The sequence below is a fragment of the Sebastes umbrosus genome, chromosome 12 (genome assembly GCF_015220745.1).
Source record: "Sebastes umbrosus isolate fSebUmb1 chromosome 12, fSebUmb1.pri, whole genome shotgun sequence".
Taxonomy (NCBI): domain Eukaryota; kingdom Metazoa; phylum Chordata; class Actinopteri; order Perciformes; family Sebastidae; genus Sebastes; species Sebastes umbrosus.
In genome coordinates this window covers 23,455,417-23,466,627 of record NC_051280.1, presented here as the reverse complement: position 1 = coordinate 23,466,627, position 11,211 = coordinate 23,455,417, and the positions used below count along the sequence as shown (strand labels likewise).

Sequence of the window (11,211 nt, the reverse complement as noted above, 5' to 3'; positions counted from 1 at the left end):
AGTTAAATATCAAAATGGAGGAGCTCAGAATTAGCTCAGAGAATGACCTTTTAAAGTGAACAGATGTTCACCCAGTATTACCCCTTCGTCAGCCCACCACACCCTCCGCCCCCATGTGTGTGAATCCTTATTAACCCGGCTGACCGCTGCTGCAGAGGGATGACTGGACAGTTGCATCTCTTCATTGTGAAATCAGTTCTGCAGAAACAGAGCTTGATCGGCTGCGAGAAAGCTGTCCACAAGAGTGACTTTTCTTATCTAACACTGAGAACATCTGCACCGAGAGTGACTGTGATGGATATTATCTATTTCTGCTCGAACGGAAAAGCAGAAGACCCTGGTTCCTTTTTTTTTTTCGGTAGTTGTCGATGGAGCTGACAGATAGACTCAAACTGAACCACTGGTTGACTGAAGGATTTCAAAACATGTCTAATGAACAATTGACCATTTATATGACTTAAGACACTGAATTATATGTGTCAATGCTCAGTCGGTCGTACACAAACAAAACACAAAAAAGCACTTTAAAATCAGTGGTTGCACAAAGCTAACTAAGTAGCCTATTTAGTATTCAAGTAGGCTACTTTTTTACATACTTGCCCTTTACTTGAGTAATTAAATTTGATGCTACTTTAAAATAATTTTGGGAAATACACTTATTTACTTTCTTATTAAGAGTTAGATGGAAATATTGATACCACTCTCATGTCTGTTCACTAAATATGAAGCTACATCCAGCAGCCAGTTAGCTTAGCTTAGCATAAAGACTGGAAACGGGGGGAAACAGCTAGCCTGGCTCTGTCCAAAGATATCAAAATCTACCTACCAGCACCTCTAAAGCTCACTAACTAACACGTTATATCATGTTTGTTTAATTCATACAAAAATTCAGGTGTAAGAGCGGCAAGTTGCTGTTTTACTGGTGTACTGGTGCTTCTGCACTATTGTCATGAGTTTGAAATTGTCCAGCACATAACTCCCTTTAAGACCACAACTTGTTTTTACACTTGGGTTTTATACAATTAAACAAACAAGATATAAAGCGTTAATTAGTGAGCTTTAGGAGGAGGAGCGGTTTCCCCTGTGCCCTGCAGGCTTTATGCTAAGCTAAGCTAATTGTGTCCTATAGCTTCATATTAAAGGTCCCATATCGTGCTAATTTTCTGGTTCATACTTGTATTTTGTGTTTCTACTAGAACATGTTTACATGCTGTATTGTTCAAAAAAACCTTTATTTTCCTCATATTGTCTGCCTGAATATACCTGTATTTACCCTCTGTCTTAAACGCTCTGTTTAAGTGCATTTCGACGGAATTGCAACGGAATTGCAACAGAATTGCGTTGCTAGGCAACAGCTTGGGTCCATGTGTACTTCCTGTCAGCTGATGAGATTCACATACACTGCAACCAGGTATAAACTGGGACACATTTAGAATGTTTTTGTTTAAATCTGTGTAAAGGGTCTAAATATTGTATATTTGTGACATCACAAATGGACAGAAATCCTGACAGCTTGTTTCAAATGCAGAGTTTCTGAATACGGGCTGTGTGTATTTCCCTGTGGATTGAGCGTTTCGATACTTTCACAGTATTTATATAGGACTTTTGCCTGTTTTATAATAAAACAACATGAAAACCTCACTTTTTTATAATAAGGGACCTTTAAGCTTGAAGTGATTGTGATCAATCTTCTCACTCTTGAGCAAAATTAAGCGTATTTCCCAAAATGTCCATTTATTGCTCTAAGTAGCCTATAGCCTATAGCCTATATAGTGGTTCAAAAACCTTTTCCTTGACAAGGACCCCTAAACTAACACAAATAAGTGAACGGACCCCAATTTGATAAGATTTTGTCCCAGCGTCCCCCATCTGATAGGATTTTTGCTTTTAGATGTGTTATTACAGACGGTGTATGACACCCATGACCAAAATAGTCATACATTCTGTCATTGTGTTACTTATGAGTGGATTTATAATGAAAATAAATTATTCCCCTTTTTGCTGGGGACCCCTTCAAGAACCCCTGGCCTATAAGATCTCAATACTTCTTCCTGTTTGAATTTAAATACCACCAGCTATTTACTTCTGTACCAGAAAAAATTAAGAAATCAAATAATATTTTTTTTCCCAGCACAGATGAACAAAGCAGACAATCCAGTTGCTTTGCTTTGATTTTGTTCCATGGTGTTCGTGGTGTCAGGTGTTGAGTTTCTGGAAATTCTCTTGGTCTGTTCCTGATATCAGGACTCTTATCTGTTGCGTCTGGATCATACACTCCTGTCCACGTCCATGAACACTGGGACTGTGGAGTAATGCTCAGTGACACCATGACGGCTCATATTAATTAGAGCATGAGTTCAATGTGTGGATCAGCAGTGTTTTTAGGAAATAGGTGGATCCACAGTATGTGAGAGGCGTTACTGTTTTTGATACTCATGTGTCACTCTTACTGCTGAATGACAGCTCATTGGGATGTGGCGTGAGTCATACTTGTGCTATAAGTAGAGCTATATAGTCAGTGTTGTACCATATTAAAAATTTCCATTCTGTTATTCTGTTTATACACTTAAATGTAGATTTTGACACTATTGCAAATGTTGAGCATATTGCTTAACCTGCCTGGTAGCAATTACATCATCAAGACCAGTTTGGGAAAAAAAAGTTTAATTATATAGGTAATTTAGGCTCAATTAAATATTTTTAGTTTGGGATCAGTTTTATCTTCTCTTTCTGCTCAGCCATTAATTAAAAACATGATGAAGAGCTGACTCATTTAGCCTTATAGACAAGAATTACCTTTTATTCACAATTTTGCATTGATGCAGAAAACTATAAAAATACATAAATAAACAAAAACTATTGTTGGCTAAACATTTTCACCACAAGGTCAATTTAGTGGCCATTCTTGCGTATCAACAAAACAAATGTGCAACGTGCAGGGCACAACTAGTACCACATGATTAAACATGCAGTTGTACATCTATAGTCTGGTGATAATGGTGTTTTCCTGATCTGCAGGGATCCAAGTCATCATCATCTCAGGTACAGGTACACACTCGACAGAAGAAGACGATGACGCAACAGGGGTTCACTCTTCTTCTGCGACACGGATTTATTTATTTATATAAACATATAGTTATTGATCTTTACATTTAACACATACATACGTACGTATATAAGTGGACTGTGAAGATCCTGAGTGACACTGAGCTATGATGTTAAGCAATAAAAACATCCAGGACTTTTGTGCGTAGGTGGGATTTAGAATCCACCCTAGCTTCAGAGATTTCATCATTTAGATCTTTCCAGCCCAAATCATCATCGTTTTGTTGAGTGGCTTGATTTCACAACACGCATGGATGATACATCCAACAGAGCTGCTGGCCTCTGAACTGCAGACTCACTATGACCTTTGAACTGGTTCCAATGTAGGCCAATACTAACGTCCAGGTACACTGGTTGAGGTATCTTAGAGACAAGATGTCATGACATGAGAACTGTATGCATTTATTTATTTATCTTTATTTTTTAATACATTTTTATTTTTCATTATTATTATTATTATCATTATTATTATTATTATTATTATTATTATAATTTTCATTATTATTATTATTATTAGTAGTAGTAGTAGTAGTTTGAGGAGGAGTAGTAAAAAATTGTATTTGTGTAATTATCATTATCAATATTAATATTAATTTATATTATTTGTATCATTATTAATAATATTATTATTTTTATTTTTATTTTATTTATTTATTTCACTATATTTTCATTTGAAATATATATCCTTTTAACTTCATCTTTAGCTATTTGCTTTCAAGTAAGATTTTTGTTTTATTATTATTATTTTATAAACTGCAATATGTTCAATTTGGGGGAAGGTTCTTTGTTGTATGTACAATGTGTTAAATGTATAAAATCTAAAAAATATATATTTAAATAAATAAAAGTTTAAAATGGTGACATTGAAGAGGCACTAAAAGTATGAAGTTAGAGTAAAAATGACTAATCTGTTGTAAGGAATGTGTGCTGTACTTTGTTTTATGTTTGTGACCATATTCTTAATATAAATGTATTTTATATATATATAAATAATAATAAAAAAAACTTGAAAACAAATAGCTAAAGATTACGATAAAAGGATAAATATTTACAATGAATATATAATGATTAAATAAATAACATTATATATATATAGTAAATAAATAACATTATATATATAGTAAATAAATAACATTATATATATAGTAAATAAATAACATTATATATAGTCAATAAATAACATTATATATATATAGTCAATAAATAACAATATATATATATATAATGTTATTTATTTACTTCATTTTATATTCATTGTAAATACTGTATATATTTCTTTAACTTCATCTTTAGCTATTTGTTTTCAAGTTTTTTTTATTATTATTATTTTATAGACTGCCATATGTTCACTTAGGGATGGTTCTTTGTTGTATGTACAATATGTTAACTGTATAAAATCTATAAATGTATGTTTAAATAAATAAATATATGTTTAAATAAATAGATAAATGTTTAAATAAATGTTTAAATAAATAAATAAATGTATGTTTGAATAAATGTATGTTTAAATAAATGTATGTTTAAATAAATAAATAAATAAATAAATGTATGTTTGAATAAATGTATGTTTAAATAAATAAATGTATAAATGTATGTTTAAATAACTAAATAAATAAATGTATGTTTAAATAAATATATGTTTAAATAAATAAATAAATGTATGTTTAAATAAATGTATGTTTTTAATAAATGTATGTTTAAATAAATGTATGTTTAAATAAATACATAAATAAATAAATGTATGTTTAAATAAATGTATGTTTAAATAAATAAATAAATGTTTGAATACATGTATGTTTAAATAAATAAATAAATGTACGTTTAAATAAATGTATGTTTAAATAAATGTATGTTTAAATAAATAAATGTATGTTTAAATAGATGTATGTTTAAATAAATAAATGTTTGAATAAATGTATGTTTGAATAAATGTATGTTTAAATAAATGTATGTTTAAATAAATATATGTTTAAATAAATAAATGTTTGAATAAATGTATGTTTGAATAAATGTATGTTTAAATAAATGTATGTTTAAATAAATATATGTTTAAATAAATAAATGTTTGAATAAATGTATGTTTGAATAAATGTATGTTTAAATAAATGTATGTTTAAATAAATATATGTTTAAATAAATAAATGTTTGAATAAATGTATGTTTGAATAAATGTATGTTTAAATAAATGTATGTTTAAATAAATATATGTTTAAATAAATAAATAAATAAATCAGTGTTGCAGAAGAAGAGTGAACCCCTGCTGTGTCTGTGTGTCTGCTGCCCCCTGTCGGTTCCTGCGTGTAGTCCTCCGGGGCAGCAGGGGGCGCTGTCGGATCAGTACACCGCACCAGTCGGCTCACTACACCGCACCACCGCTGATCATAAACTGCCAACTCAGCCTTCCGCTCCACAGAGACGCATCTGAGTCCAGAAGGAGGAAGAAGAAGAGCGGAATCCACCCAAAATGGTGAGATAAACATATTAAATATACATCCAGAGCAGACACTGTGGATGTGTAGAGATGTGTTCTGGTGGTAGAAAGATGTTTCTAGTAGTTAGAGGGTCAGATGTTGGTGGATGTTTGCGGCTGATCGGTCGCTCCGAGGCCGCTGAGCTGAGGAGCTCCAGCGTGGCGCCTCCATGGCTGATGAAACACCTCAGATCTCCTACAGAAGACTCACACCAGCTTCTAATAACTTATATATAAAGTACTTTAATATCAATGTCAACACAGTGAAGCTTAAAACACATGACATGTTTGGTTGTACAAAGTTTGCATGCTTCTCTTCCGGTTTTAGCTTTAGCATGGTAGCATGCTAGCTTTTTAATACTTTATTTAAAAGCTGTGAACAATACAACAAACAATTAAGCTGATACATAGGGAAACATAACATGTAAAGGAAATGAAGGGATGAATCAAAACAATAATTGAATAAAATTAAGTAGAATAAAACATGCAAGGGGTTCATTTAAATAAATAATAAATTAAAAAAATAATATTATATATATATATATATTATTTTATATTTTATATATATATATATTTATTATATTTATTATATTTATTATATATAATATATATATTTATTATATTTATAATATATTTATTATATATATATAATATATATATTTATTATATATATATATTTATTTATATATATAATATATATATGTTATATATAATATAAATTCAAATAAATAATTAATAGTTGCTTAAGTAAAAACATTAAAATGAGAGCACAATCTCACCGTTTTACCAGCCTTTTTGTTGAAGTTAATGTCTTAACATTATTATGTAAATATATTATTTATTTAAATATATTTAAATAATAATTTTGATATTTCATATTAATATTTTTAATATATATATATTTTCCGTTCCTCTTCTCGTGCACTGATTCGATTAAACTGAACCGCCAAATTACAGTAATTTCTGTCACCAACGAGCTCCGCCGCAAATTCAACATACTGAATATGCCGAAAAACCTCGAATGCGGGCAGACTAATAAAACAAACTTTTGAGAAAGAGGATATTAGTTTTCTTTTCAGACATTAAAAGCCAATCGTAATTTTGGGTCGATGACTGGATTCCAGTCATCCACACTGGTGCAGCTTGTGGTTCTCTGCTTCTTGATGATGATACAAAGCAAACTGAGCAAAATGTAGTTGGTCCTTCATTTGCATTAGCTGATGTTTACTGTCCTTTCAAGACGGGGCTGAGAGAAGCAAGACGAACCACAGCAAACATCTGTCGTATCACTGTTGTGAACCAGAATTCTTTTGGGGGGAAAAAACATTTATAATAAATAGTAACAGTGCAAAAGTTAATGTCTTACATAGTTCCATTTCTTTCTTGAAAACATTCAAACAACTCTCATTAATGAATATAAACTTTTGCGATAATGAGATTGATTAGAAAATACTCTCATATATATATATATATATATATATATATATATATATATATATATATATATATATATATATATATATCTATAACAAATTAAATTAAGAATATTGTCACAAACATAAAACAAAGTACAGCCCACATTCCTCACAATAGATTAGTCATTTTTACTCTTACTCTTTTATTTATTTATTTAAATATATATTTTTGATTTTATACATTTAACACATACACACAACAAAGGACCTTCCCCCAAATTAAACATATTGCAGTGTATAAAATGTTATATATATATATATATATATATATATATATATATATATAGTGTTGCTATGGTAACATTTTGACTCTGCTTTTCTTCTCAGGGTTTCGTCAAAGTGATCAAGAACAAGTCCTACTTCAAGAGATATGAAGTCAAGTTCAGGAGAAGGAGAGGTAAGACGGTATTCTCTACACACACCAGCTTCACAGCCTTTATTGTGATTATGCATCATAAAGCTCCTTTTATAAATGTATTAAAACAGCTTCAGTAACTATTGGCTCTGTTTATCTCTACAGAGGGGAAAACTGACTTCTTTGCTCGCAAGCGCCTGGTTGTGCAGGACAAGAACAAGTACAACACACCCAAGTACCGAATGATCGTCCGGTTCTCCAACAGGGACATCTGCTGCCAGGTCAGTGACTGAGAGGCTGAAACTCACGTCCTCGTATAATAAAGAAAATGACCTGACTCACCTTTCTCTCGTCTGTCTCGTCCAGATTGCTTATGCAAAGATCGAAGGAGACCAGATAGTGAGTGCTGCTTACTCTCACGAGCTGCCCAAATATGGCATCACCGTAGGCCTTACTAACTACGCAGCGGCCTACTGCACCGGGCTGCTGCTTGCTCGCCGGGTAAGAGAACACTGAGATTTGTGCTGACATAGCAAATTCAGATCTGCTGCCGGAGCAGATTTGTCAAGTGTTTTTCTTACATCCTCTTTTTGTATCCTCCTCCTCCTTTAGCTGCTGCACAAGTTCGGCATGGACCAGGTCTACGAGGGCCAGGTGGAGGTGACGGGAGATGAGTTCAACGTAGAGAGCGTTGACGGACAGCCGGGCGCCTTCACCTGCTACCTGGATGCAGGACTGGCCAGGACCACCACAGGGAACAAGGTGTTTGGAGCGCTGAAGGGGGCGGTCGACGGAGGGCTGGCCATTCCTCACAGGTCAGTGTGATGATAATAGCACCCACTGGTTATTCATCATCTTATTTTAGGTTATTTTTGCAATTTCACCTCTGCACTAGATGGGGTTTCAAGTGAGGAACTGTTGCGTCGCCTTTGTTTTGGCCGACAAGTTGCACTCGAACACAGCGCAAAGACAGTTGGCACGGATGTTCTGCGTCTGCATTAGATGAAATAACTCTCCCTACAAGCCGTTGTTACGATATGTACATGAAACAAAGCGACCGTTTTCACATTACCCTAACTCACCACTTAGCTTCATTCCAGATGGTCATATCGTTGTGAAAATATCTGTGTATTAGAATGATCAGATGAGATGAAGATGAAAAATGAGAGAGCCTTCTGTGTTTTTCCTCTTGACTTTACTCGTTGGCTTGCTTTCCTCACTTCCGTTCCTCTTCTCGTGCACTGATACGATTAAACTGAACCGCCAAATTAGAGTAATTTCGGTCACCAACGAGCTCCGCCGCCAATTCAACATACTGAACATGCCGAAAAACCTCCAACGCGGGCAGACTAGAGCCGTAAAAAATAGGCTGACGGACGCTCACCGGCGGCCCCCACACTAATAAAACTAACTTTTGAGAAAGACGACATTAGTTTTCTTTTCAGACATTAAAAGGCCGATCATAATTTTGGGTCGATGACTGGATCCCAGTCATCCAAACTAGTCCAGCTTGTGGTTCTCTGCTTCTTGATGATGATACAAAGCAAACTGAGCAAAATGTAGTTGGTCCTTCATTTGCATTAGCTGATGTTTACTGTCCTTTCAAGACGGGGCTGAGAGAAGCAAGACGAACCACAGCAAACATCTGTCGTATCACTGTTGTGAACCAGAATTCTTTTGGGGGGGGGGGAAACATTTATAAGAAATGGTAACAAGTGCAAAACCTTTGAGAGTTGGAAGTGTTTAGAAATGCTGAATTGTCTCGAACTCTGTCACTAAACCTGATCTCTGCTCTTTCTTGTTTATAGTCTAAAACGTTTCCCCGGCTACGACATAGAGAGCAAAGAGTTCAACGCAGACGTGCACCGGAAACACATCATGGGCATGAACGTGGCCGACTACATGTCCTACCTCATGGAGGAGGACGAGGACGCCTACAAGAAACAGTTCTCTCGCTTCATCAAGAACGGAGTCACGCCAGACATGGTAAGATGGCGGCTCTTCACCCACGAATATAGACAACAACACATGATGCTTTGAGACGGCAGTAAAGCGCTCAGGCTGTAGTTAACACAACCTCGACTTAATTTAAAATTTGTTTATGTCAAGTCAATATCATAAACAAAATCTCTGTAGTTGGACCATCCTTCTGGAGTCCTGTAATACACATCCTGTTTTCTAGCTTGATATAGTAGCCTTCAAGTGGGAGAGTATTCAGTGACGGGAGGTAATGGAAAACGGCAGTCATGGATTCATTCTTACATTTTTTGAAAATTGTGTTTGATGCACAAAAAAAGACTGATTCAGTTACTGGTAGTCAGGACATCTCAAAATACATTAACAGGAGAATTATTTCCAGCAAGCTTAAATGAAAAGTTTTTATCTTCAAAGTAGTATAAAATAGAGCCCGACCAACACATTATACATATACACATATATCCAAATCGGTATATGGAAGAAAAAACTGGTCTCGGAACATCTCCAGCCGAACATTATCCTTCTTGTTACACGGCTACTTACTTAACAAATCAATAATTTGACACAAAAATGGTCCTCCAGAGTCTGAGATCAGAACTGCATCCATAGCAACGGTCTGTTATAAAGAAATAACAGACCGTAGAATGCTGTGATTTCAAGTATTTCAACATAGCCGTGTAGAAATGCAGATAGATCGGCGTATAGTTTGCTCAATAAGTAACAAATTGCAGTACAGAAATGCCAAGAATATGTTTGAAGTCATTTAGAAACTGTGCCTCTGTTCCATATTTTGTCCACCAGAGAGCAGTCACAGGTTTATTTTGAAACTATAAAATGTTCTGCATATCTTGATCACAGTTCTTTAATTGCCAGGTTTAAGTGAGCCTTGACGAAGATGTTTGTCATACATTTTATGTTAAAAAAACAAACAAAAGTTGTTACTGAATTTATTTTAACTTTCAAACCTCTGTCAGCATGTACATCACGTCTCCGCTCATCCACTCACATCTTTAGTGCACATTTCCGTGAGCCTTACCACGCCTGCGTTTGTTTGTCAGTGATTTGACTAAATGTGTTTGCTGGTTCTCTTCTTCTCGATGATGATACAAAGCACTCTGAGCAAAATGTAGTTGGTCCTTCATTTGCATTAGCTGATGTTTACTTTCGTTTTCAAGACGGGGCTGAGAGAAGCGTGAGATGAACCATCAAGCACAGAGTGACACGCCCTGGACGCTGTGCATTAACACGTGTATCGTTTCTGTTCTTTTAAGGTCGAAGAAATGTACAAAAAAGCGCACGCCTCCATCAGAGCGAACCCCGTCCACGAAAAGAAACCCACAAAAGACGTCAAGAAGAAGAGGTGGGTTCTTATTTCCACATCTTAAATGCTTATTTTCCTTCTCTTAGCCAGTTATTAGTGATGCTGTAACACGAGACAAAATTGAAAAGTGAATTTTTTGGGTTCTTGGAGCCAAATTGTGACGACGTAACCCTTAAAATACCCACGTCACATCGATACCCTCTGAGGATAATCTGTATTTAAAGCAAGCTCCCTGTCTCAAAAGTATTGAATATACTGGGAAGCTCCCAGTGCTGAGCGGACAAACACTTCCCCTCTGGTGTGCTGAATGTTAATGGAGCGGTCGTTGTGTTTCTTTCCGGGCAGGTGGAATCGCGCCAAGTTATCTCTGGCACAGAGGAAGGACCGCGTCGCCCAGAAAAAGGCCAGCTACTTACGAGCACAAGAACAAGAAGCAGACGAGGGTTAGGGCCTCCGCTGAAGACACACTACACACATCACAGACAAATAAATTTATTGCAAACTCAAA

At 34.9% G+C, this 11,211-nt stretch overlaps 1 protein-coding gene across 1 annotated transcript; it reads left to right on the top strand.

Annotated features, from left to right (window-relative positions):
• The first annotated feature begins 5,408 nt into the window (after nt 1-5,408).
• On the top strand, nt 5,409-11,211 carry rpl5a (ribosomal protein L5a). The gene is made up of 8 exons (XM_037788353.1): nt 5,409-5,572; nt 7,378-7,447; nt 7,571-7,686; nt 7,772-7,906; nt 8,018-8,220; nt 9,214-9,391; nt 10,654-10,742; nt 11,049-11,211. Exons 1-8 carry the CDS (start codon nt 5,570-5,572, stop codon nt 11,149-11,151), a joined length of 897 nt encoding a protein of 298 aa, XP_037644281.1. The 5' UTR covers nt 5,409-5,569; the 3' UTR covers nt 11,152-11,211.

Coding starts and splice junctions, on each gene's coding strand:
- rpl5a (XM_037788353.1), top strand. Junction 7,687..7,771: donor ACAGGGACATCTGCTGCCAG/GTCAGTGACTGA, acceptor TGTCTCGTCCAG/ATTGCTTATGCAAAGATCGA. Junction 10,743..11,048: donor AAAGACGTCAAGAAGAAGAG/GTGGGTTCTTAT, acceptor CTTTCCGGGCAG/GTGGAATCGCGCCAAGTTAT.